General features: G+C 41.7%; 1 protein-coding gene across 1 annotated transcript; it reads right to left on the bottom strand.

Moving 5' to 3' along the window:
* Positions 1–1,628: 1,628 nt before the first annotated feature.
* Positions 1,629–25,831, bottom strand: RUBCNL (rubicon like autophagy enhancer). Its single transcript, XM_027720349.2, has 16 exons — positions 25,770–25,831; positions 25,067–25,175; positions 22,986–23,094; positions 19,026–19,694; positions 14,676–14,761; positions 11,366–11,573; positions 10,384–10,488; positions 8,264–8,306; positions 7,774–7,906; positions 7,210–7,355; positions 6,350–6,414; positions 5,120–5,358; positions 4,310–4,371; positions 2,887–3,040; positions 2,677–2,767; positions 1,629–2,203 (listed from the first exon to the last, which is right to left on the bottom strand). Exons 2-16 carry the CDS (start codon positions 25,136–25,138, stop codon positions 2,091–2,093), a joined length of 2,295 nt encoding a protein of 764 aa, XP_027576150.2. The 5' UTR covers positions 25,139–25,175; positions 25,770–25,831; the 3' UTR covers positions 1,629–2,090.
* Between the last annotated feature and the right edge of the window lie 1,771 nt (positions 25,832–27,602).

Below are 27,602 nucleotides of genomic sequence, written 5' to 3'. Positions count from 1 at the left end.
TCCTTAATAAGAAAAAAATCCCGGCAGCAAGGCCTTTCATGTGATTCAGTTAACCGTGCACCCAATCTACATGAGAATTTACTCTTGTGTAACATTAAATACAGTCAGCTGCACAAGCAAGCTCTTTCTTACCCCATCTTACCCTGCACTGGTGATCTTGAGTAAGAGATGCTAATCTTGCTTCAGACCAGTAGGTAGGCAAGCTGCTTTTGGCCACAGGAAAAATAGCTTAGTGGAAGTGGTAGTGAGTTTAGTAGTATCATTACCATTAATGTGGAGGCAAACTTACAAAGCTCCAGGTAACAGATCCTTTCCTTGCTAAAAGGTGGAGCAAGTAGGTGAGGAGAGGAAGCACAAAGCACAAAAATGACAGCAACAAATTCAAAATATTAAAAGCACCCCATGAGAGAGATCAGAACTTTGGTATGTGCTTTCAAGTTCTGGGGTTTCTCTGTTCATTGGTACTTCATGGCACAAACAGAAAAATGGTTTTACAGGTTCGAGCAGCTATTCTACCTTTCTGAAGGCAAGGGCTGCTTCCTCAGCCAGTTTCATTAGAAGCAACCAATCAGGCAGGGAAAGCAAGCTACTTTCCATTTCCAGCACTTCCCCTTTAGGCAAGGACTCAGTCTGCAAGTGTGAGGGTGGACTTAAACAGGAGCTCCCTCCTGATCACTCACTGCCTCTCCTCACATTTATAAGTGCTCTGGAAAGAAACTTCTAGAGCAGAGTACCGGGTGTAACTGGCGAGATGTTGGCAGTGAGGGACTGCATGGTGGCTTCTCTGCGAAGAGGCCAGGACTGCCCCATGCCAGACACAACTGCTTCTAGCCAGCTCTGATGGACCCACCGCAGAACACAGCCAAGCATCTCAGCCAAGATGGTGCTACCTCTAAGAGAGCGTATTTAAGAAAGGGCACGAGAAACAGCAGTACAAACACCAAGGTCAGTAAAAAAAGGAGGGGGAGGAGGTGCTCTAGGCAGCAGAACACAGATTCCCCTGCAGTCCATGGAAAGGGTCCCACTGGAGCAAACAGATACTACTTGAAGGAACTACATCTTCCTGGAGAGCCCATGCAGGAGCAGGTTTATCCTGAAAGACTGCAGTCCATGGGAAGGACCCACATTGGAGCAGGTAAACAGTGTAAGGAGGAAGGAGCAGCAGAAAGTAGCAGTTATAGCACTGACAGCAACTCCAATTCCCCATTTCCCTGCACCATTTGGGACAGGGGATAAGGTAGAAGAGTTGGGAGTGAAGAAGAGAAGTTGAACCTGGAAAAATGGGTGGGTGAGGTAGGGGAAAATGACTGTTCTAATCTTCGCTTTTCACCACCTTACTCAATTTCTAATTGGTAATAAATTTAATTTTCCCCAATTCAAGTCTGTTTCACCCATGACAGTAGTTGGTAAGTGATATCCCTGTCTGTATCCTGACCTGTGAGCTCTTGTTTTCTCCCTCTGTCCTCTGGAGGAATGGGGGTGAGAGAACAGCTGAGTGAACACCTAGCAGTAGGCCAAGGTCAACCCACCACAAGCTGTTGAATAGATCTGTTCAAAAGAAGCTTAAAATCCACTGGTTCACATTAAGCGTTTGCCATAACAATTCCAGATCAGCATCTGCCTAAAACTTGTAGACGAGCCTTTTCTATTTATTGCAGAGCTTTTCAGAGAATGATTTTGTACATTACCACTTTTTCCCCATTTCCAAAATCTGACACAGATAACAATTTCGAATGCTCATTTACTATCTATACATTATCTGCAGAATTACAGAGATGAACCACTTTTCTATGAAAAAATATAATATTAAAAATCTTACATACAAAGACAAAACATAGCAACAAAAGGCTGCCCACAGAATTAACATCCAGTCTTTCTGTCACCAGTTAGGATGAAATTCCTTTCGGGTGAGTTTTCAATGAGGATATTAAAGTTGTTGTTTGGTTTTTGTTCAGCCTTCTCCCCCCCCCATAAAGGAGACATGCATTAAAAACAGTAATGTCTAAAACAACATTATTTAGTTTTTAGTCATGCATTTGAAGATTTGGCTTTGAGCATCTTCTGAAGTTAGCAGTCAGAGGAATTCAGTTTCACTGAAGTACCAGTGACGGAGTTTCTGAAAGTGTCCTCCGAGCTGAGATCCGCAGACATCTGGGGCAGCCTCCAGATCTGAAGCATGCTTTGTGAAAGCATGTTTTGCACTCTGTTTATATATACAGAATAGCATTCAGGGAAAAAAAAAATAAAAAAAAATTAAACAATAGCTGTGTTCCTTGAATGATGTTCTATCAAATACATACAAGCACAAAAGTAAACAGAAGCAGTGCAAGGCCAGGACAACAACCACCACTGCAACAATTTACAATGAATGTGGGCAAGATCTGATAAAACAGCTCTCTCTCATGCCCAGACCCAAAATAATAGCCTACCCCTGGGGGCATAATCATGTTCAGGCAAATCCCTGGTCTTGCTCTCTGAATTCACTGATGCAAAACAGCTGCCAGAGGCTGATTTTCAAAGATACATGCTGTCCACGGTTTCCAAATCCACATCCAGGTTTTCAAATATACATGCTTTCAGCGAAGCTAGTTCTCAACGTTTAAAATAAGTCCAAACAGTTTTATGCATCAAAATTCCGCCAAGGAAGAAAGTAAAAACATTCACTCTGGAACATACCTGTGCACCTTTTACATTTGGCAGTCTGATACGGAAAGAGCAGGTCTGCGCTCTGACAGAATTCACAGATAAACCCCTTCGCTTGACAGAGCTACAACGACAGCAAAAGGGTTGAATTTAAATCTAAGAAAAAATTATATGGGAATGGCAGCAGGGATATTCCTCATACTAGCAGCTGAAAGGACATTAAAAGCCCTAGCTTTTCCTTACCTCACAGCCATCTACATGGGAGATAGAGCTCTTCAGAATATCTTTAAGAAGGGGCAGTAACTGCCCTCGTTTGATCTTCACTAAATCATCCAGTGAGAAGAGATGCAGCCCATCTGTCAGATGGCTGGGGACCTGTTCAAATTCTTTCAGTACACTGTAAAGAGAAATGGAACCCAATTCAAGCTACAAAAAGTTGTTTTTCAAGTATATTTCAAGAATAAGCCTCTTTCACTTCTCTGATCACACAGGAGTTATACAAGGCAAGTTCACGCTAAATCCTACCTCCCCTCCCAATCTGAGATCACTTTAACAAAAACTGGGGTTTGGGATTTAGAATAAACTGTCTGCTTTAAATGTGCATTCCTCAGGCATTGGAGTTGCCATACACAGTTATCCCAGCAATTCTTAAATAACGTGTAAAGGGTTCTCTCCTACCTCAGGAACAGTAGGTAAAATCCCATATAGTATCTAATACAATAAGCTAGGCTTATTTATTTTCTTTTGCAAAGAGAAAATTGATGAATTTTATCCTATGTAGGTCACCACTGGGTGAAACTGTGCTTGTACTGAGTGGCTGAACGCTGAAAATACAGCTCCTGCTTTTAAAGTACCACTGATGTAGATATAGGTACAGTGAGAATTCTAATGCTTATTTCTATAATGGAATCACAGGTGGTTGATCAGAAGAGAGACATAAAAATACATTTCTTCTTAATTTTGGTGACTAACACATAATTGATGCATAAAAGAGGCTTATATCAAAGAGAGAACAGAACCTACTTACAAAGCTTATTTTGCTTAAGTCTGTTTTTAAAAAGGTCAGCAATTCTGCAGTGAAGGTCTTATTACTCACATGTCTACGTATTAGTTAAACCCATAGTTTGGGAAGGTGAACACCACAAATCTTTCATTTGCAGCAACAAGCAAGGTCATATTTTGGTCTTTATCGCTTTTGGTTACTACTTTCATTTGAATAAGTTTATAGAAAAAACTGAATTTTAGCATTATGACAGAGTCTTGGAAGAAATGTTTAAACCCTCGAGGAACACATCTGTTAACTTAAAAAAAATCTATTTTTTTTTTAAAGATAAATATTCTCAGAGAGATAAGTATCTTTGACCTTTTAAGAATGAGTGAGAACTTAAGAGAGATGGAGCAGGAAAAAAACATACACCAAATTAAAATCATTCAACATCTAAAACCAAATGTCTTTGGCCACAAGAAACAGAAAGCTACTACATAAAACCTGTACTTCACTCAATATCTGCAGTGCAATAGAAGGCAACTTTGTTATTAGAATTTTCTCTAATGATCACATTAAGTTATTTAAAACTAGACTCTAATGTCGCTAGGGAAGAAGGCTCTATAAGCACCTCATGTACATTTTACTAAGCTATTTTTCACGCACAATCACGGTTCATACCTTTCGCCAAACCTGCAGGTTTTCAAAAGCTTTTTCAAGTGAAAAAGCTGTTCTTGGGCCTCCTAAAAGATGAAGGAGAAAAGACAATCGATTTTTAAATTAAAAGCAATTGCATTTATATATTCATAAATGAGAAACACCATTGAGTCAGCAACCCTTGCAACTACATCAAACCATACCTAAAAATAGGAACTTCACACTTAGCATAGAATTAAACAACTGGATTTTCTAATGCACAGAAAACCAAGGCAGGCAAAGGCTGTTTTTATTTCCCAACAAGTAAGCAAGTCCTAATGCTACAAATGACTCCATGTCTGCACATCAAGATGCTAGACCCAAACCTGTGTAAGAACAGGTAAGTGTCTCCTCAGCCAAGAAGGGAGCACATGGCTACTTGTAATATTCAGTAGAACACCCTTCCTCAAGCTGTAGGAGGTACAGCCCTTAGATGAGCCAAAGGTGTTTTTTCCAATGGCCCACAAAATTAAGGAGTCATTCAAAACTTTCAGAACTTCGCAACAGCTGAAAACTAGGTAGAGGTAAATATTTACTGTTGGAGCCCAACTCTCCCTCATGAATTGAAACTGCAAACCAATAAGGAGACACTTCTCAAAGACAACAAGACAGACCTCTGGCATAATTTTCATCTGAGGTTAAGGAGAACAAGTCCCAGAAGCAGTGATGGGACAAGCAAGAGAAACCAACTCTCCTCCTTTACACATACATACAGAGCAATGGAATCCTGCCCTAAGGAGTTTTTCCCAAAAGTCTCTGACCCATAAATTCCTAATAAAAAAAGGCTGCACTTACCCTCACTCTGTCCATTTCTTTACTTTTTGTGTAGAGGGTTTTGTTAATACAAGACACATTGAAAATTGGTTGCTGCCATATGCTGTCCAGTAGGTGTTTGGAGAAGTTGCATACATAGTATTTTTTGAAGTCCCATTTTGAAAGTATTCGGGCAGGAATAGAAGACTGAGCATAGCTGTGGCAGCAGTCGCAAAAGTATTTTCCCAGATAGTCACAATAGCGGAGTCTCCTGATATATTCTGCAAGTAGACAGGAATTGTGACTATTTCTAAAATGGGAAATTTAGATTTAGAAATTTTATGGGACATACCTCTTGTTTGTATGCCTATTCTGTCTTAATAACTCCAGTCTACTGGAGCGAGGGGAAAGGGATTTTTTAAAGTAGGGTATTTTACTATTCTGGTAAACACATGCACAAGCTCTGAACTTTGCATTAGAACAGAAAGCTTTCCTCGTTTCCACATTTGTTGAACTGATTATAATTATCACCATGAGATCTTAAAGAAACTATTGTTGCTTTACCCACAAAAGAGACACACGATGAAATACAGAACAAAAAACTGCCACCAATATTGGAGTCATATTTGTATAATAGTTTTTCATATAAAGAATTTTGTGGGTTTTTCCCAGCTATTACAGCATCTCAGACTTGCTTGAATTAATGTGCTGCCATAGATTGTTGATACTTTACAGGCCAAATGCTGCTCTCGTGAGCTGACCCAGAACAAGTCTTGGTCGCCACTTCAAAGATTTCTTAGGTAAGGTCTGTTTGTCAGATCTGTAAATAATTGTGCTTTTGACCAGTTCTCACAAAGTATCACAAATAAAAAATTAAAAAGACACCCCAAAAGAGCAAAGCCACACATTCCATAAGCTTGCATAACGTCTCTGGCACAGAGAAAGAATTATTGAAAGAAACAATTGGAAGATGTAAAACCAGCGCTTTCCAGCGTGGAAGCTTGATTTTTTTAACAGTTTTTCCTGTTTTGTTGTTGACTGTCATGAATTTTTATTGTGTATGAGAAGGACATCTATCAAGTATTGTATTCTGTCCACAACGAGAAACTCCAGACACTGGAGAGATCCCACTGTCTGTTTTACTATTGCAGGCACATCCAACAGTGAGATTTTTCTTCCAGCTAAGATAATTTTACAATTGTGGTACAATTATGGTCTGATTACTAGTAATGTACTTAGTAGGGGTTTTTTTCTGCTTTTGGTAATACTTACTGCTTTCTATCGGGGTTCCGCAACCAACACACGTGAAGTTTTGAGCAGCCACCACTGCATCTCTCCTGTGTACAGAGCCAAACAGTTAGACCTTTCAGCATTCAAAATACAGTTTTAGTTAACTTTCTTCCAAAGTACAAAAGAGCTACACTGGCACCAATGAAAATGCCCCAACTTAGGAGCTGAGTCCTACTCCTCCACATGAAGAAGGGGGGGTTCTGTAAGGAGATGCAGATTATTATTTTAGTGGGAGACTCTCTATACTCTTCTGTGGAGAATATATAATCAAATACAGCTTGCTGAAAGAATTAAATTATTTTACATTTCTTAAGATGGCATCAGTATCAAGTGGTTAGGAGAGGGGAAGGTCCATATCTGCAACTGAAAAAGCAAACAAACCTGCAGCAACACAAGGATTAGCCAGTTTGCCTTCTGTGTGCACTTTACAGCACTTCATGCAGAGTGAGACAGCAATTTCCCCAAACATGACCTGTTTTCCTCCCCACTTTCTGAAAACCTACTATCCATAAAATGTTAGCAGGAAAGTGGGGAAAGTCAAGAATATTCTTCAGGTAGTGTCATAAAATGAAATTTTTAGGAGCCATCTAAGTATGCTGCCACTCTAACATCAAATGGTATGCACATTATCACACGCAGAAGTGCACATGCCATGTTAATCAGGACATGCCAACAGAGAGAAAAAGATGGTATCTGCATTCTATTGAGGCTGGTGACAGATACTGCAGAAGGTTGTGCCATGCACTAGCTCTAACCTTAGGATCTCTTAGTCACCCAAGCTCCTTCCATCAACTTCCCCCGTGCTATACTAAATGACAATGCTCAGATCCCTCAAAACTTACTTGACTGAAGGATGAATATTAAATATAATCTGTGATCTTGGTGGGGACCAGCCAGAAGATCCTCTTAATTTGGATATGATCTTTATTTCTTCAGCCAGATTCAAACTGGACTCAAGTTCTCTTGGAATCTCTTCTTTCAGCACAGACTATTGGGAAAGATAAACTTGTGAACACAACCAGCCCATCAGCTGGACATACGTTAAATGCTATGGGAGATGTTTTTCTCTCTTTATACTCCAGGATTTTAAAGCTCAGTTTTCACCCGCATGTAGTCCACCCTTGGTTAAACTCCCTCATATCAGTTCCAGAAGAAAGCACATTCTGATTGTTCACAACTCCATGTCTTAAATATATTGAAAATTGCTGGAGAAAGGATACATTTTCTAAAAATTTATCTAAAGTGAAGCAATAAACTGTAAGCACTCATCTATATTTGCTTGGGTTTTGGTTTTTGTTTTTTTTTAATTTAGCTTCCCCCTTTTGCTAGCAGTGAAGCAGCTGCAGTGAGAAAATGATTATTTGGGGAACTGAATAAAGAGCTTGTTGTTTTCAGATCGGACTCACTCTCTGCTTAGATGAGCTCAGGCAACCAGACAGCTGAACTACAGAGTCCGTCTGCAACCAGTATTTTCTGAAAGCTCTGCACAACTCCTGGGCTGTTGCTTCAGCAGAATTGCTGCCTGGTTCAAAAGATGATCTGAAAGTTAAGGAATACAGTTAGTGAAAAATAGCAGCATGTCATCAGCATCTCCAGTGCCTCTTCTACATCCCTGAAAAGTTTGCTCCCATCCCGTCATTTCTACCCTCTTTCTTTGATACACCCAGGCCCTTGAAGAGCCACAGACACCACCCTCCAGCAAGACTCGGGGACGAGAGAAAGACTCTGCTAAGCCAAGCACTAGAGACATTTGCTGTCAAGCAGCATTCCTTCCCCTTCTTTGGAAGGACCAACGTTACCACTCCCACACCTTTCCCTGCCCCAGCCAGAAAAACCACCAGAAAGCTGCTCCAGCAGAAAACGTAGTGCCACCGGGTTTGTATTAGAGATACACACCTTTTATCTGGAGTGACAGACAGATTTTCAAGGTCTTCAAGTTCTGTGGTAAAGGAGAAAACATTATCAAGCCATCTAAGAAACAAAGTTTCTGTTACTCAGCACTGTTTTACATCTACCTTCTGTATTACCACAGAGTCAGTTTCAAATATATTCATCTTTACAACACCCCTGCTGGATGCAGGAAATAGCCTCAATCCTAGTTGTAAAACAGGCATAAGGAGTCTTTATCTCCTCTGCATATCTCTGACATCTGTAAATGAAGAAGACTCCCTAACACCTACACATCCTAATATCACCATCAGCTTCCCTTCAAGAGCAGAAGTCCTAAGGACAGAAAGTGCCTGCTGGTCAAGGTCCAGCCAGAAGGCACTTGAGGTAAGTAATAATATACAGAGCCAAGAGAGCGCACACTAATTTTCTTGGACACTGACAGATACTTGGAGACACTGATCACAAAATTACCAGCTAATGCTATAAACAAGTTAGTAACAGGTGAGATGAATGGAATTAAAGCACACACTTCTTCATTATGTTTATACACACAATATGCTTATACCAACAAGGTATTGGTAGCATTAGTTTCGGCAATTCTTATTGCTCTCAAGACAAACGTTTTCCCATTCATACATCTCTAAGCAGCACTTGCTACTAGGAATGGAGTTTTGAGAGCTAGTTCTTCATTCTTTGATCAGGGAAAGAAGAGGTGAAAAAATAAATCTCTAAAACCAAAGAGAGCAATAAAAACCCTACTTTTTTATCAGGAAAAAATAAAACAGAGGTTAAATGTTGTGCAGGTTCTTTTAAGGGTTTCTGTTTCTGTATGTGTTAAACCCAGAAGTTAACCAGAGAAAAATCAGGATTTCCTGATGAGAAGCAAAACATGTGACGATAAGGGAACAGAGACATTCTGCTCTAGTCCTGAAGCAGAGGGAGGGCTGCCTAAAACCTAGTCATCCTGTTTAATCACGAAATTATCATATCCTAAATTCTCTTGAACAATGTTTCTATAGGTGGCTGAGGCTGTGCCAGTTTCACATTTTTCTCACCTATATTCCTTGGGTTTAATCCTTAGTCATAACTTCAGTCCCTATGTTGGGTTTGCATGGTAAAATTTTGGTAGAGGGGGGCTTCTGAGATGGCTTCTGTGAGAAGCTGCCAGATGTTTCCCCTATGTCTGACAGAGCCAATGCCAGCCAGCTCCAAGATAAACCCACTGCTGGACAAGCCCGAGACCATGAGCCATAGTGGTAGCATCTCTAGACATAACAGAGCTAAGATGGGGGGGAAAAAAACCTGCACAGTTGCAGCTGCAGAGAGGTGTGACAACGTGAGAGGAACAGTTCTGCAGACACCAAGGTCAGTGAAGAAGGAAGGGCAGGAGGTGCTCCAGGAGCTAGAGTAGAGATTCCTCTGCAGCCCATGGTGCAGACCATGGTGAGGCAGCTGTGCCCCTGCAGCCCATGAAGTCCATGGGGGAGCAGAGACCCACCTGCAGCCTGTGGAGGAGCCCACTCTGGGGCAGATGGATGTCTGAAGGAGGCTGCGACCCAGAGGGAAGCTCATGCTGTAGCAGGCTCCTGGCAGGACCCGTGGGAAGCACCAGGAGGTAGAGAAATAGGGAGTTAAGTTTATCCTAGGAAGGGGGGGCGGAAGGTACTTTGAAATTTGGTTTTATTTCTCATTACCCTACTCTGATTTGATTGGCAATAAAACTAATTTCCCCAAGGTGACTCTGTTTCTCCTGTGACAGTAATTGGTGAGTGATCCCTCCTTGTCCTGATCTTGACCTACAAGCCTTTCCTTGTATTTTCTGTCCCCTTTCTAGTGGAGGGGGGGGGGAGTGACACAGTGGTTTGGTGGTCACTTGGTATCCAGTCAGGGCCAGCCCACCATACTCTCAAATCAGCAAAGATATTCTCTTCTAGAAAGGAAATCCTGCACCAGTCTGGTATTTCTGCATGTGTTTTAATAAGGAACCATGCATACATCGTTGTTTCCATTTTCTCATGTTATTTCTCCTGCAATAACCTCTAGAAAGTCAATGGAATTCCCAAGCAATGGAATAGATTCAGCTGAACAATAAATCTGTTTTTGCAGTTATAATTTTAAAGTCTTACCGATAATTACATATTCATCCTCTGAGTCACTGTGGCAACAAAATCTGGTAACCTCATGATGTGATGGTAGATGCACTGGGGAGCTGACAGGCAGCAAAGCACAGCCTGTCCAGGAAAAAGACAGTCAGTTAAACTTTTCCAGAATATAAGTATCTAAAATTATATTTACATTTTTCATTTACTTAACAAAACTTTAGCACACAGACTGTATTTATGGAGCAATTTTAATTATTTATTTCTATACATACACAGAGAAAGCCAACTCTTGGGAGTCTGTCATACAGTATATCCTTCAGTTTCTCAGCAAGAAGCTTCAAGTGACAGACCAAAATCTTTTATACTATCAGCGGTCTCTCCCCTTCTCACATGCAAGCACACCATTCATTTTTCCACAGAAGTTACGACATTTAGATTTGAGACTTATGATCCATCACTAAGAGCTGTATTACTCAAGCAACTAAAATCTACTTTAAAAATGTGTGTGCTGACTCAAGCATTACAGTGCCAGGAGTATTTATTATTTGCCTCAAACTATATGTGAATGAATACTCTGGGCAGTTTCATACAAACTAATTGCATAGCCTGATCTGCATACTGCAGAAGCAAGCATAGATCTAAAAAGCCAGGCTGCAAATCCTTAAAAAAAAAAGGATTTAAGCAGAAAGAAAATTAGCCAACTACAGGCACTCTTTTTGGAGAGTCATGCTTGGTATGTAGCACTTGAACCTTATATTTTCTTTTAAATGTATAAAATAATTTAATTATAATAAATAAAACATAGATGTGAGCATTCAAAAGGAAGTATTTGACCCACAGGAAAAACACTTGTGGTATAATGATCCTTGAGGGGTACAGCTCTCCAGAGAGAAGGGAACAGAGGATTTGATTCCATGCAGTGCCCCAATTAATTTAGTATTTTCTTGCACAAAAACAAACGGCAAAGGCTTTCAGACAAGGTTACGTTCTAGACTAAGTAACTTGCCTTCATAACCACTGTCTGAAGAGGCAACAGAAGAATCAGACTTCTTTACTTCAGGGTAAGAATTTAACTCCGAATCAGTGTGATAGCTGCCATCTGATCCACTTGTTTCTTCCACACCCCAGGACTCTGCTTGTTGACTTAAGATATTACATTTCATTTTTTCTAGTGATGCTATAATCATATCTGCAACAAAGAAGTGTGCGTTTTCCTGGACACAAGAATGGAATGCTCATTACTACCCAGCATATTTGATATTTACTTAAGATGAACTGAAATATATACTCTCCCCCTGCACTTTTTCAACTCTGTAAATAAAAATGCAAACCTATCTCACCTTTCATTTAAACACATAAAAAAACCACCCCAAGGGAAATTCAGAGACAACACGCAAAAGTCAACTGCCCAGATAATTGTCTCACCCTTGATTAAAACATACAATTTACTTTTATCTTACCCATCTATTAGATAAAAATAAACTTCATTACATGACTAACTGATGAATATGTATGCATTTTAGGAGCACAGTCTTCTAGTTACACTGCATTATTTACTATGCAAGTGTGCATCCATGTAACCTATTTAATATGATTTAATTTCCAGTAAAGGTGTACAAGCAGTTTTGCGGACATGCTAGCTTGGAGGGGGCCAGAAGTGGCAAGTTTTGGAGGGACTGCAGATCTTCAGGCAGTGGATAGTACAAGAGCTAGTAAAATGCTTTCATGGGTTAGAGTTGAAGCAGTGAAGTAGGGAATATGCAGTGAGATAGCTTACATGGTCAACTCAATGCTACATAGAAAGTCTGTGATAAGGGTAAATGGAAACCTGGCTCCCCTGGGCTTCATACTGCCTTCAACAAAAGGTAGCTGTTTCAAAGTTTCACTGTAGAATGTCCCTTGTCATCTTGCCTGCCTGGTTCACCCATTCTCTAGGAAAACAGATCACTGAGACCTCGAGACAAACCCGGGGCTCCCTGTCCCAATGTCATTGTTGTATCATTTGCTTCCTGTGGGCTAACACCAGCCCCACCTGTGCTACCGCTACTGGCATGGGCACAGCTCCCCAAAACAGCCTCAGCTCAAAAGTGGATGCATCATGGAGAGACAGGTGCACTCAGACACATGGGTGTAAACCAAGAGATGCCCAGAATACTCTCCCTCTCTCCCCTCAACTGCATTATGCAAACCTAAACTTATGTCTAAAACGTTATGGCAGTATCTAAGGCTAGAGATTCCGAGTGCAGAATAATTAAAGCTTTATAAAAGTGGCTTATGTTCAGAAAATTGTACCACTTGACATCAGTATTTATGATGTACCCTCAACTTGTATGGGAAGCATGAAGAAAGACATCGGTGTTTAGAAATAGCTAAATCTCAAGGAGCACAGCAGACAGCAGTTTTCTTATTGCTCACAGATAAATACATTTAGACAAGATTAGTTTCAACATTAGAGAGTGCCCACCAAGTCCCTGTAGGTGTTTAAAAAGACTTTTATCTTTTCCCTAACACTGATTAACATCACTTGCGTGGTATACAGTTTCTCCAGAGACAACTTTCAATGAACTTCAGGAGTCCAGGACTTTGCTACATTAGAAAAGAAATAATTAAACAGCTTTTCTTCCTTTTGGGAGATATCTCCTACTTTGAAGATTCAAAAAGTCTCAAGTTAGGGGCTGAGCACAGCCCTATCAGCCTATCAGTCCTGCTGATAAAAGCAATTACAAGTGTAAGAGAGAGCTACATTGCAAAAAGCTGGAACAGATTACAAGGACTCCTGTACTCAGCATGACTATCAACTTTCATCTTTGCCTACTGATTTCTCCCTCATCCTAGGAAGCAGTCCCAACTCAGCTGTGACACACCAACCTTCTCATTTCTGTTCTGCCCCACTAACATCAACGGAAAGTCCCTCTAAGATTATCTGGCCCATTTCCTTCCTGGCTCGCAACTACAACTTGACTACAACTCTCAGACTTGCAGACACCACACATACCTTAGTTTTCAGTCCTAAAGTTCAAATAAATTATGTAGCAACCTAGGCGTATTTTTGCTTGTTTGGGTTTTTTCTGTTCTGGTTTTTATAAAGGCAGCATTTGGAGCTCATCTGGACTGAGCTCTTACTATCTTTTAACCTGTAGTCACATCAGGCCCCAGTCCCCTGCACAGTAGTAGTAGCTGATATGATCTTGACTCACTCAATACTTGTCAGACTGTAGTTTCTAATCCAGATATCTAATCACTGGTCTCCTGGTGACTGAAAGCAAATTACTTTTGTTCTCATTCCCACATTATAGACAGAAACCTTGTCTCCTTTCTGAAACACCTTTCATAAAAAAGCACATGAAAACCTAATTCACAAGTTTGTTGGGTTTTGGCGTGTGATTTAGTGGGTCAAGGTTTTTTGTTTGAAATGCACCTTAAGGATGCTGAGAGCTTCAAACCAAAAGCAGAACTTGTCACTCCAGTGAAACCAGTGCTGTGTACAAAGATGATTACTTCCTGGGCCCAGGACATGGGACCACTTGCACATCCACAGTCCAACAAAAAAAATCTCCTTTTCTAGGCACATTCTTAAAGCTCTTTTGTAGTAAGTCCTACTTGTTGCAATTCATTAACCTCTCTTTTCCCACTGTTAGGAAAGATTAATATTTAGCACAGAGAGTGATGTGTGACAGCATTATCTCCTCCTCTTTAGCTCTGTTTATAAGCTTGAGTGGACTGCCTCTCTGTCAACACACCTAAGACTGTTTGGGCCCCTTATTAGAAACCATGAGAAACTTCTTAAATTACTGCAGTTTTTTGAGTTACTGTGCTTGTTATTCATAGTGTAACTCTTTGACAGCAATCTCACATGATCATCATAAGCAGATGCAAAAAAAAACCCCAGCTTCTCCCATCTTCTGACAGTAAAAGCACAAGGTAAATCCCATCCATATGCACATAGCTGCAACAAATTCTACATAACATATTGTAATATAACTTTAAAGTTACTAGAGTAATCCTATTTTTCTCAAGAGATGTGCAGGAAAATAATGGAATGAAAAGTGGAAATGTATGGTGCTCCTAAACAATTCCATTATTTTAAAATAATTAAAATGTTTAATTAAGGGGATTTAGAGTAGAAAAGAAATTATAAAATAGGCATGTTACGTTTGTAAGTTCACCCACAGAGGGCAAGAAGAGGGAAAATACAGTATTTGTAAAGATTAGTACATCTATCAGGAAGTTCTTTTATTGAGAAACACCTCTTGTCATTTGGTTTTCCCACTATAAAATGGAAAAAACATTATGATGATAGTATTTGTTATCCTCACCTTCTCCACATCCTCTGGAAGCATGCAGATGTCCTGCAACGAACGATTCAAGGGTATAGCACTGATGTTCAAAGGAGAAGTAGAACCTGTGGGTATAAAAAGAACTTTCATTAGTTATTTCTTTCTCTGCTGCTCCCAGGACGTGTGCAGAGTGACTTCCAGAAAACAAAGCAAACTTTCTTTACCAAACAGAACACTGCTGGGGCTGGAGGTCGTGGTGGAAGTTAAAGAGGAGAGAAATGTGAGGGACACACTGGCATTTAAACTACTTTGGCAACCTGAAGCATAAGCATCAACTATCAGAGAAACGTAGTTTAAACGTCATGCAGTGACAGCACTGCACTCCCACACCAGTCCTCTCTCAGCTACAGCCTAAGCTGCCGGGGACAACCACAGGCAGAACATGAGGCTGGGTTTACAGTGATGCTCTGCAGTTGGCAACACAGCCAGCTGACACTGCGTTCTTCTCGTTCACAATTCCAGGAACAAAAAGAAATCTCACTGCTGTCTGGGCATGCAGAGAGATGCATCAGCCTTAAAAGATTCCCTGTATCACTGCTGTGACTACAGCAAGTTTAGAAAACACTTTGTCGTTATGTTTCCATACCCCAAGGAAATCTCTCTCCTGTTTCCAAATGCAACCCATACTGCATGGTAATAAGTACATTAGCCACAGTACTCCCTGCCTTCCAGAATAGCAGTTTTCTTCTCCTGGTATTCACTGATGAGTATGGTTGAGCATATGAAACAAAATTAATCTCTTTTTTCCCAATAAGAACTTTTCACTATGCAGCAGAGTGCACATCAGGTTTTTTATAGATGAACCAGGGACTGCTTTTTATATGTAAATATACGTATAGCTGTACTATTCTTTCCCAGAAAACTGAAGGTGTGAGATCATGCCCTCAGAAGCATTTGGACAACGCTTTCAGGCACATGATGAGGTTCTTGGAGTGTCCTGAGCAGGGCCAAGAGTTAGACTGGATGATCCTCATGATTCCAACTCAGTGTATTTAATGAATTCTATGAATTGTTTTCAAAGCACTCACAGCCACTGCTACAAGAAGTTTACTGGAAAGATGATAAAGATTACATATAATGTCTATGAATGTACACACTAATGAGATACGAAAGAAAACAACTGATAGTGACAGGTGTTTACTACCTCTTCTTTCACCTTAAACTCAAGCAATTTCTCTTTCATTCTCATGATGTTTTCAGGATAAAACAGACTGAAAGTAAATGGCCACCACACACAGTATTTAAAGCCTTTGCAGATAGTATGGTTTAATCAAAGGCTTTTTATTTAAAAAAAAATGTCATTTTTAAATTTGTTTAAAATTCACAGAAAGGCTAAAGAGGTCCCACAAGATAATGATCGTAGTTTATAAAAACTTTTTCTACAACTAAGGGGCACTGACTCTCAGGCCTAGTTTAGATTATTTATAATGCCTTATTTATAGAAACCATGTTATGCTGCCCTGAGCATCGATGACATCAGGCTGAAAAGTCAGTACTGTGCTTGAGCGTTGCAATGTAGTGTTTTTGTACAGAATTATTAATACCTCCATTGTGTATACCATGAAGGAAAAATGAAAAGCCTGTCAATATGACTTTTCAAAACAGTTTTAATGGCCTAATCAGGCTATTTTCATACCTACTCGATGATTCATCTTACTGGATAAGCAATGCTAAAAGCTCTACAGGTTGATAAAAGCCTGCATTCTCATCTGTTAAGATAACAAACACTACTCTCTGAACTAAAACTAATAAGTAGAAATAAGGAAATGATAAAATTATTCCTTTCTCTTTCAAATATAAGGTACAATTCATCCTAAATGTAATATTGAAATCTAATGGGAGCTTTCTCTTTTTCACAGCTCTTGCATCCCATTTGCGTCTTAAAGCAAAAAGAATGTTAAGTGAGAAGAAGCACAGGAAGGAAGCTGGCTCTGATGCAGAAAAATTACCAGGTTGCCGTTGTGCTCCTGAACATTATTGCCTGGAAGTTGCTGGGGCTGAGGAAAGAGCCCTAAAGAGCCAAAGAAGGAAGTGACCTTGATGTACACAGAGGTCAAAAGCAAGAACAAGCCCTGTGAACTGTCAGTGACACATCAGCCACAACAAAGCCCCCAGAAAACAGCAAACTCAGTCACAAACTCTTCATTAACAATGACAGAGCCTTTTCAGAAGGTTGCGTGAGGCCACAAGAGAATGACCCTTAAACATATGAACAAGGCCTAACAGAAATCTCCTAGGACCAGCAGAAAAATCTCACTAAACAAAAACATTAAACCCCACTGAAAAAAATTATTTATTCTGATTTAAGTTATACTATGTAATTTTCTTACATCTTGTGCATCTGTCACCAATTCTCCTGTGAGAAATCACCTCTGAGATAGCAATAGAAAGGATAGTAAGTCAGGAAATGCTGTTGCATAATTCCTTCCTTCAAATTAGGCATTTTGTTTCTTCATTTTGCTATTTGCTTTTCACATCCTCATAGAAACAAGGAATGATGAAAAGCAGAAGTTTTCACTTCGTACAGAACAGGACAGAGTCTAAAGCAGAGAAAGCCCACCACATTATGCAGTGTCTAACAGGATCCTTTACTCGTATTTTTAGTAAAATCAAGGATGCTACTTTTTCAGTCACTTGGCTGCCACATTCCTCCCTTTGCTTTCTGGAGAGCCAGCAGTGCTACTAACCCAACATAAGCTTGTGGCACGTCCGACTCGTGCCAGAAGATCGAGTCACGCACAATTTATTTGTTCTTACACACGTGCCTCGCAGTCCCCGCTGACCCCGAGAGCCTGGGCTGTGTTTTCCAGACCCAGCTACCCAAACCCGCGTGACTGGCTGCAGCCAGCCCAAACTGCTGGGTGCGGTTTCCTTCTCTCTGACGGGCACTTCTCGAGGGCACTGAGCCAACAAAACACCCAGCAGAAGGAAACAACCATAATCGTCACCATCCTAACTGTTGACGACAGCCTATCCTGGATGACAAAGGTGTAATTACTAAGAGCTCCCAGTCCTGCAATGGCACGTTCCTGTTTGAGTTCTGGCTGTCAACTTGAGACCTTGGAGGAGCTCTGGGTGAATAGCTAGGAAGGATCAGGAACAGTTCCAGTCTAGGACTACTACTGACCAAAGGGAGAAGGAAAAAACCAAAACAGAAACAAAAAAAACAAATGCTAGCCTCTGTCATGTTTATTTCTAACAGAAAGGCAGGATGAGAACTCCCTGCTGTTTGCTTTTATTCCAGTAGAAAAATCAGGCCTCAACTGCAGCATCTTTCTGAGGCTCAGTGTCTGTCATCATAGAATCATAGAATGGCTTGGGTTGGAACGGACCTTAAAGATTATGTAGTTCCAACCCCCTGCCATGGGCAGGGATGCCACACACTAGATCAAGTTGCTCAGGAACCCCTCCAACCTGGCCTTGAATACTGCCAGGGACAGGGTATCCACAACTTCCTCAGAGAACCTGTTTCAGTGCCTCGCTCACAGCCAAACCAGCTGCTCCCCTATCCATCTCTGGGGCATGTACCGAAAATTCCCACTGAACAGCTCCTTACAGGCCTGTGCTGCCCTGAGCCCCCTGACACTGCAGGGACAGAAGACACTCTGCTCAGGGGGCACCCTCTGCCAGCAGCCCTCAGCTGGTGTCTCTTCACAGACAACACACAGGATATCCGTACGGTTGGAAACTGGTGATGCGTAAAAAGATCCTCTTCTGTCTTGGCTGGAGGTTTGTGTGTCTAAGACCTCAGGTGCACTTGGAAAGGGGAAAAGGAAAAACAGTCCCACTCTGGCACAAGCCTATTTAGTCATAACAAGAATGGATGTTAATGCCCTGCCTCCAAAAGCCCAGAATCCAAGGACTCCCTCTCCTCCAGCTAACGCCAAACACAAGATGACTCAGGGAGCCCACGCACACCAGTAAATCACTACCCAGTGCCCCAATTCATGCTCTCTGCTATTCGGAGAAGGGTAACAGTGAAGACAAGACAAAGTTGGTAGAAAGCCCATCCAGTGCACGTTCTACATTGCTCACAGCTCAGCAATTTTTACATTTTACCAATGCATATTACAGATGCATTTTACAGATATGCATATTGCAGATGCATTTCTGCATCACGAGAGATGCCTACCACAAGCATCAGAGTCTCCTGTTTTACCAAGTTCAACCTTCTGATTCTCCTTGTTTTTTAAGCTTTTTCTTTCTCCTCTCCTATTTTGAATGACAGCATTTGTCTAATTTGCAATCACCATAAGCAAGGCCCACTTCAATTACAGTTGTCTTTCCTAGTGCAAAAATCTTACAACAAAAATGCACTTGCAAAGTTACCTGTTGGATTGACTGGCTCTGACTGGGGAAGGCCACTGGGAGAACTGCTGTCACTGTTGCTGACGGGCACAGGCTCCAAGGCATCAGGGTATTGCACTAGATCTGCTGGTTTACCAACAGTTGAACTGGAAAGAAACCTTGTCGAAGTCAAGTCTCTTTCAGGGGAAGTATAACATTCTTTTCCAGAATGCACAACAGCCGATGTGACAGTGCCTCCTGTTAACGTCACCTGGGTAAAGCAGTCCTGCTTCAGAGGGGACACGTCCGAAAGAGTGAAACCATTCAAGGAGGATGCAGCGGGATCTCCATCAGAGAAACGGGGACAAAAAAAAGTATCCAGCAAAGGTTTGGAGGAATCAGAGTCTGTGTTGTTCCAACACGCCCGGTGCCTTGTAAACCGAATGTCTGTTTGTGTACAGGCAGTGTTGCGATGTGGAGAATCGCTGTCGCTGTCATCGTGGCTATCCCCAGCACTGCTTTCTTCCCACTGCTCCATATCACTGTCCGGATGCTCTGCTCCCTGCATTGTGTTCTGCTCCAGCACCAAAGAGGGCTTCAAACCAGATGCATTTAAAACAGACATGAGAATGTCTTTGATAGCTTCAGCATTGTTTGGATATGATCCAAAACTTCCAGCATGTCCAATCACTGCTGGCCTTGAAGATTCATCTGTTCAGAAAAAGGAAGAAACCAAAAGGTTAAGAAACAGTCCTAAGAAAAGCTTAATATACAATGTGAATAAAATGCACATGAATAAAATTATTTTTGACACAGGCAAGAAGACAGGAAAGAGATGAATTCACTCACCACTCGGTGCTGCCTCTTCCTACAAGAAAGCTTTTGCTTTCTGTACACGAGAAGCAATTCTGTCATTGATAAGGCTAGGCAATAAAGCAACACTAAAGTGTTCTGCTGTTAGCCAAACACAATTAGCTAAGACTTTAATGGTGACTGATTGTCAGCATGCTCAAAAACATCACTGTTCTACAAAACAGGATGAGGCACAGTTACTGATACAGGTACTGGTCCTATTGCCAGTAAAAGAGAAGATTAAATTATAGCAACACAGATGGAGGATCAATAGAGCATAAAGAAAAAAAAAAATACCCTTAGTCACAGGGTAATAAAAAGTCAAGTGCTTGTGTGTTTCAGTTCAGACACTCTTTCTCATGAGGAAATGGTTAAAGTAACCTTCAGTCCATTATTTATAGGGGTGGCAACATTTACATGAACCCCTAAAAAACTTAAGTTCATTACAATGCCTCTGAAGGAATCAAAAACACTGCCTGCCAAGATCCTGTGTGATCCACTGCAAAACTGTAGTTCAACAGAAAACTGAAAAACTGCTTTTAGTGGCAGATATGGCAACATTAGCAGGGCACAGAGGCACACACTGCAACCAGTAGCTGTTGAAGAATAAGTTGAAGTCCTGTACCTTGAAGAAAAATGTCTCAAAGGAACTGCCATAATCCAAGTAATTGAGAGATTAGACACGAGGTCTACGTTCAAGAAGGAACCACTGACTGTATCAACACAATGAAGTTAACAACTGTCTCCTTTGGGTAAGATAAGTGGTTGTAAAATTCTAAGAATAGATACGATCAAGAAGAATAATTTCCAGGACAAAGAACTCCTAGCTAGGACCGCAAGGAATGTTAAACACTGCTGGTGAAAAAAGCAGCAAGTCATGTAGACTGCAGACTTTGTCCAGAGGTTGCTCTCCTTGAACATATCTCAACAGAAAACAGTAAACTTCTGCACAAGTCACTCACCTGGAAGCCAGCATGCACTCAAACAACATAAGAAAGTTTACAAATTAAGGAATCAAAACCAAAACAAAACCCCTCACGTCCTTTGGAATAGCAAGTCTATATATAGACCAGTCCTCAACAAGAAAAAGCTGAAAAAATTGAGAACATCACGTATAAGCTAGAGTGTGAGAGCTGTTAGCAAAGCTATCCTAGTAAAGTCAGATCAAAAACAGCTGAAGAGCATGTCAGTAACTGGGATCAGTCACCTGCCACTTAGGACAGATCTCTTGCAGAAATAGCAGCAAAACTGTGCATTTTACTGGCTGTATCTGCAAAGAAATACCTTGCCAATGTAGCCAGCTATGGCAGTATAAGGGCAAGAATGGGAAAATTAAAACTAGCTGACTTTCAAGCAAACATATTTCAATCTTTTCAGGAAAAGAAAGCTATTTTGGTAATTATTAACATTTCAATTGCACACAAATACTCTAACTTGGGCTGCAAACATCTTTTCCATGCAAAACAAAACATTTAGTGTTAGAATAAAAAAAAAAAAATCATTGAATTGTACGGGTTGAAAGGGAATTGAAAGATCACCTAGTTGCAACCCCCCTGCCATGGGCAGGGACACCTTCCACTAGATCAGGTTGCTCAAAGCCCATCCAAGCTGGCCTTCCAAGGATGGGTCATCCACTGGCCTTCCAAGGATGGGTCATCCACAACTTCTCTGGGCAACCTAATGCAGTGCCTCACCAATTCCCTAGTAAAGAATTTCTTCCTAATATGTAATCTAAATCTACCCTTCCAGTTTACAACTATTTCCCCTTCTGTCACTACATGCTATTGTCCCTCTCCAACATTCTTGTTGGCCCCCTTTAGGTACTGGAAGGTAGCTAGAAGGTTTCTCTGGAGCGTTCTCTTCTCCAGGCTGAACAGCCCCAACCCTCCCAGCCTGTCTTCATAGGAGAGGTGCTCCCACCCTCTGAACATTTTCATGGTCTACTCTGGACTTGCTCCAACAGATCCAAGTTCTTCTTATGTTGTTGGCCCCAAGAGCTGGATGCAGTACTCCAGTTGGGGTCTTACAAGAGCAGTGGGGCAGAATCACCTCCCTTGCCCTGCTGGCCACGCTGCTTTTGATGTAGCTCAGGATACAATTGGGTTTCTGGGCTGCAAGCGCACGCTGCTGGGTCATACTGAGTTTCTCATCAACCAACATCTCAAGTATTTCTCCTCAGGGCTGCTCTCAAACCATTCTCTGCCCAGCCTGTATTTGTGCTCGTGATTGCCCCAACCCAGCTGCAGGACCTTAAACTTGGTCGTCCTCAACCTTCATGAGGTCAGCACAGGCCCACCCCTCAAGTCTGCCAAGGTCTCTGTGGATGGCATCCCTTCCCTTCCTGTTGACCACACCACACAGCTTGGTGTCATTTGCAAACAAGCTGAGGGTGTGCTCAATCCCAAAACTGTCTTCAATTCTTCTGCTCTGCTCTCCTATCACAAAGCCACTCCAGTAGTCTTTCCATCCCCTTTCCTCCTTTGTCATCTCCACTTCTCTAGCATCATGGTACATCTCTGGTACTAATCATACAACCATGCTGACTAAATCCGCTAAATCCTAGTTCTCAGTGGATTTTAAGAGAAAAAAGAACAAGTTTTAAAAATTTAATTTGTTCTTCTGCTCTGCGAATCTTAAAAAAAAAAACAACCCCACGGAAACAAAACAAACAAAAAACTAAACCAACCAAACAAGAAATAAAAAAACAACCCGAACCCAAACACCCTATTTTAAGGTACTATCAGAAATAAGTTAGTTCCAATTAAAAAAAAATCTCAAAATCAGTTTTGTAACTGATACTCATGTAATTATAATAATCTGTTAAAATCTGAGAAACTATTTCCTGAATGAACAAGAAGTTAACCTTCCAAGGATCATCTGAACAGTTCAAGTATTTTACTCATGAGCACACAAAATGTCAATGTAAGTAAAATGGCGAGACTGCCATTTAAAAGACAAAAAGCACTCATACTTTCAAATTGTATAATATATTTTGACATTGTACAACCCTCAAAGCCAATAAACAAGCAACCCTCTTCAGTCAGACTATAGTTGTTTAGTACATCCAAACACCGATAGCTTTTGTTACCACTACAAGCACCAGCAAAACTCCCCCCAGGGAGGCATTTTAGAACTAACTGGCTGGCATACCTGAGAGAACGGAGATTTGAGGTGTTGGAGCAAGGCAGCTAATCCTCGCTGAGGGATTTGAAGAACACGCTGACTCAGTGAAAGCCACCTTTAGGCTTTCGTGGTTTAACTAGAACAAGAACACAGAGGCAGACAATTTCGTTATAAAACAACAGCACTCTGCTAATGATAATCTCGGTCTCACGCTCATCCCAGCAGGAAGAACACTGTTCTGATGCCTGCCGACAGTCACCTAACCACTCCCTACATTTCTGGCTGTCTGACAATCTCCCCAGAAGCATGCACTGTCTGAAGAGTGTTGGCATCTCAGCTCTGCATCTCTCATTTCACTCCAGAAGGCAGGTGACCAAAAGAAACTCTCCACAGTAGGAGGATTAAACACGTGTATAAGGCATATATAAGACAAAATGCTGAATCGGAAGTCTGCGTATCTGCCAAAACAACAGCAATGAAGTAGAAAAGAACTGAAGGAACCACCAATCTGTATCTGGAAGCATGGGCCTATTTAGATGTATACAAGGTATAAGCTAAATCTATGAGGCCCCAACTCCATGAACACCCGATCCACGTGCTACTTGATGTCCCAGCTCTAAAAACTGGGAGGAAGCGTGGTCATGTCATCTAATTTGATAGAATACACTACGTGTGGTTCACATCAGCAAGGTGGCTGACCCAGCATAAAGAAGCACCACAGATAAATAATACTCAACCTGGCATACAGCCTGGTTTTATTTGGTCAGTATAAGCTGACCAAAACTTTGAACTGACTGAACAGGTTTGTACCAGATCAGCACTTCACTATCTGCAGTCGTGATGCTTCCAATTCAGTATTTTTACCACCAAAGCTGGATTTACCATATTGTCAAACCACTGCAAACTGAATCAGGGAAGCAGTTTAGTGCAGATACTGAGGAGCTAATTCCAACAAAGGAGTAAGATGCACACAGCAAAGCAAAATGTTTCCTCCATAAGCTCACAAATTCCTTGTGAGGGCCACACATTTGCCTCCTCCCCATCCACTACCTCAAGTATGTCAGGGTCCTTAAGAGCATTCCAGAAACCTGGGAAATCAAAGGGATGCCCTGCTCTGACATGTGCATTATTAAAAGGCACTTCACCAAGGAGTATCTCGTGCCTTCTCCCCACATCAGTGAGAAGTCTCCATATAAAGGCATCCCCAGGATTCCTGTCACCCTCCTCTGCACCCCGTGAAAAGGGAGTTAAAGGTGCGCTGTTCTTTGCTGCCCTGTTTCGTTGACCTTTACACTCCCTACATGGAAAAGTGAGGTGACTCAGAGTGCAGATCTCATCCAGATACTCCTCAGACCCACAGAAAGCAGAAGAAATTAAAACCCACATAGAAATTCTCTTTTAACTGAAGAATAACGTTTCAGGCCAAAAATAGTATGCTGATTTAAAATATTTAGCATTTGATTATGCCAGTGCTTAGAAAAATACTCTTTCCAGTATCTGATGGTGTTCTTCCCCTTCTTTTGAGAAACCAGCATGTAAGCACGCTTTATACACATCATATTGTCAATATCACTGAATAAAGTAGGAACTATTTTTAATTACTTCTATTAAATTAAAAAAATTGTTATCAATATCAGCAATTAACAGACTCTACCTCTTAGGATGCAAGTATCCCAACTGCCTGATACCAGTGTAAATGGGAGTACTTTATCAGTAAACATAACTATTAAGAGTGATAAGTTCTAAGATTTTTATCTCTTTTTAAACAACCCTCATATGTCTTTGGTCTTATCAGATGCAACAAGTGTTCTGTGAATTCAGATAAAATATTTCCATTTACTTCCATGATGTTACAATTTGAACAACATTGGGAGTGAGTGCCCTTAGTTATCAAACAATTACCACACAACTTCATAGCATAAAAGAAGTCAGCCTTTCCCCCCTCGATACTGGGACAGTATTTCCCAAGTTAAGTCTGTAATGAAACCCTCAGCATTTCAAAAATAAAGTATTTACTACAACCACTGACAACTAAAAGCTGTTTTTTGAAACAAGTCCCCCCAGCCATCAAGCACACTGAGCCACCACTGAGAGCTCCCTTGCCTCACCTTTTCAGAGCAGGGGTGCTTGAAGACTTCTGGTCTGCTGTAGCTGGCGAGTGCTACTGCATGGAGAGACATGATGGGAGAGCTTTCATTTTTTGGAGCTGTTAAGTACCTGGAAGTAATAGAGAAATCATTACAGCCACGACCACGTTATCCGCGGTTCTCCATCTGTTTTGCAGACTCCACAGTTAATATTCCGAACTGTTTTCCGTCTTGACTTGGCATGCTTATAAGCTTACCGAAAAGCAGAGCTCAGCAACAATGGAAATGTGCTAAAAAAGGCCTAAGTTAGAGGTTTGGAGGTTTGTTGTTTTCTGCGGGTTTTTTTACACAACGTAACAGGAACGCCTACCACATGCATAAGACGAAGCTAGTGATCTGTAGTACCCCGCAATTGGCTGCAAAAGGAAGAAGGAGCCGGCTGGGCAGCAGCGAAGCCCCCGTGCTCCGGCTCCGCAGCAGAGGCTGCTCCCCCCACCCCCGGTGCCGGGCAGGGCAAGGCACCGGTGATGGAAACAACCTGGCGTTGTCCCCGGCACGCACGGGAGGGCTCAGCCTGCCGCACCGCTCTGGGCAGCGCTTCATCCGGAGGGAGACACCGAAACATCCCGCAGCCCCAACCAGACACGCCATGCTCCCCGCAAGGCACCGACTGCCCGTCCGTCCGTCCGTCCCCGGCTCCCCATTCCCGGGTTCCCGCTCCCACCTGCAGCCGCGGCGCCCGGCTCCCTCCTGCCCTCCGAGGAACTGCCGAGGCACTGCGCGGATGCTGCCGATGCCACCGCCACCGCCCGCCCACTCACCGTCCCTCCCACCCTCGGCCCGCCAGCCCGCCTACCCTCCCTCCCTCTCTCTCTGTCTGCCCTCCCTCCCGAGGCGGAGCCCAAACCAAACAACTCCGAACAAATCTAAACAACAAAGACTGTTTTCGAAGGGCGGCGCTGAGTTCTGCTCTTGTCTGGTTTGGAAAAAAAGGAGGCTGAGGGGTGACCTTCGTTGCTCTCTGCAACTTCCCGAGGAGGGGAAGTGGAGGGGGAGGGAGTGTAATTCTTCTTCTTGGTACCCAGCGACAGGATGCGTGGGAATGGTTCAAAGCTGTTCCTGAAGTTTACACTGGACACTGGAAAGCATTTTTTTTTCCTGAGCGGGCTTCCTAGAGAGATGGTCGATGCCCTAAGGCTGTGTTTAAGAGGCATTTGGACAATGCCTTTATCAACATGCTTTAACTTGGCCGGCCCTCAATTAGGCAGTTGGACTAGAGGATTGTCATAGGACAATTCCAAATGGAATGTCTATTTTATTATATTCTAAAACTAAACAAACCCAAGACAAGTCAATTGAGGGTGAATGGAGGGTGTTTTCTCAGTCGGTGGGGCCTGCTGAGGCCAATGGGCAACACGAATAGGCACACCTCAAGAATCAGCTTTATCTGAGGATTTGCAATCAGCTGTTATATTAGAAATGACAGGTCCATTCTCACTGAGCTTTTGGAAAGGAATTGAGCCATCTAGTCCATGAGTCAGCTGCCTTAGCAGGCTCAAAACTAGCAACTGTAGTTCCTAGTAGCCAGTTTGGGCTAAAAATAAAGTGAAGGAATGCTGAGCTGTATTTGTGGAGCTAAAAAATTGCTGATTGTCCATAAAATGCAAAAAATATGTGCAGGAACTTAGGAAATTGCAAACCATGAGGAAGTAGAAAGGAGGTAGAGTCCAGATGCTACCATGCAGAAATAAGTTGAAGCAATAAATAGAATACAAAACTGCTGCAGCTGTAAGTGGGGCTTTCAGATGCTCTGAAGTAATTGCCTCCCTTTTTAAGCAGAGATGATGACTTAGCCAGTAAATAGGTTAGTGGATTTGGGCTGTGGAAACTTAGGAGTAGCCACTGGCTAAGATACACAGTTGATGTCTGAACTTAGTCTGGATGGGGCTCTTAGCAACCTGATCTAGTCGAAGATGTCCCCCATTGCGGGAGAGTTGGACTAGATGACCTTTAAAGGTCCCTTCCAACACTAACTGTTCTATGATTCTGTGTTACCCTATGATGTGTGTTTCAAATTCCCAGCTATGAAATGGTAATTTCAAGTGGTTATTTGTAAAAATAAATTCTACTCTTGAGACACATTCATGTGGGAAAGAGCAGGTAGTAAGATGGAAAAGGTTATAGATTTATTTGTAGTTGGCAAAAAAATGTGGCCTGGCAAAAAAATGTGCTAGGGAATTTGTGCCTTATTCCCATAAGGTTTTCCAAAATCTTTACAGGAAAGAATATATCTGAAAGTAACACAACAGCAAAAAAAGCATGGTAGCATTTTCACATCCATTTAGTGCTTTTTTTTTTCTCTCTCTACTGCATTCTTTACATATATATATGTATGCATTGCCTGGAACTCTTGTATTATGTCAGACCCCTTGCTTGGGATGTGATTAAAAGCCTCTCTGCTTTTTTGCAGATGTCACCAACAGAAAACTGGACAGATACAGAATCACAAGGAAAATGAGGAAGGAAATGTCAGACTGTTTTTAAAGTTGATTAGGTG

The sequence above is a fragment of the Pipra filicauda genome, unplaced genomic scaffold, assembly GCF_003945595.2.
Source record: "Pipra filicauda isolate LSUMZ 115617 unplaced genomic scaffold, ASM394559v2 scaffold28_size6257848_pilon, whole genome shotgun sequence".
Lineage (NCBI taxonomy): Eukaryota > Metazoa > Chordata > Aves > Passeriformes > Pipridae > Pipra > Pipra filicauda.
This window is presented reverse-complemented; position numbering and strand designations above follow the sequence as displayed.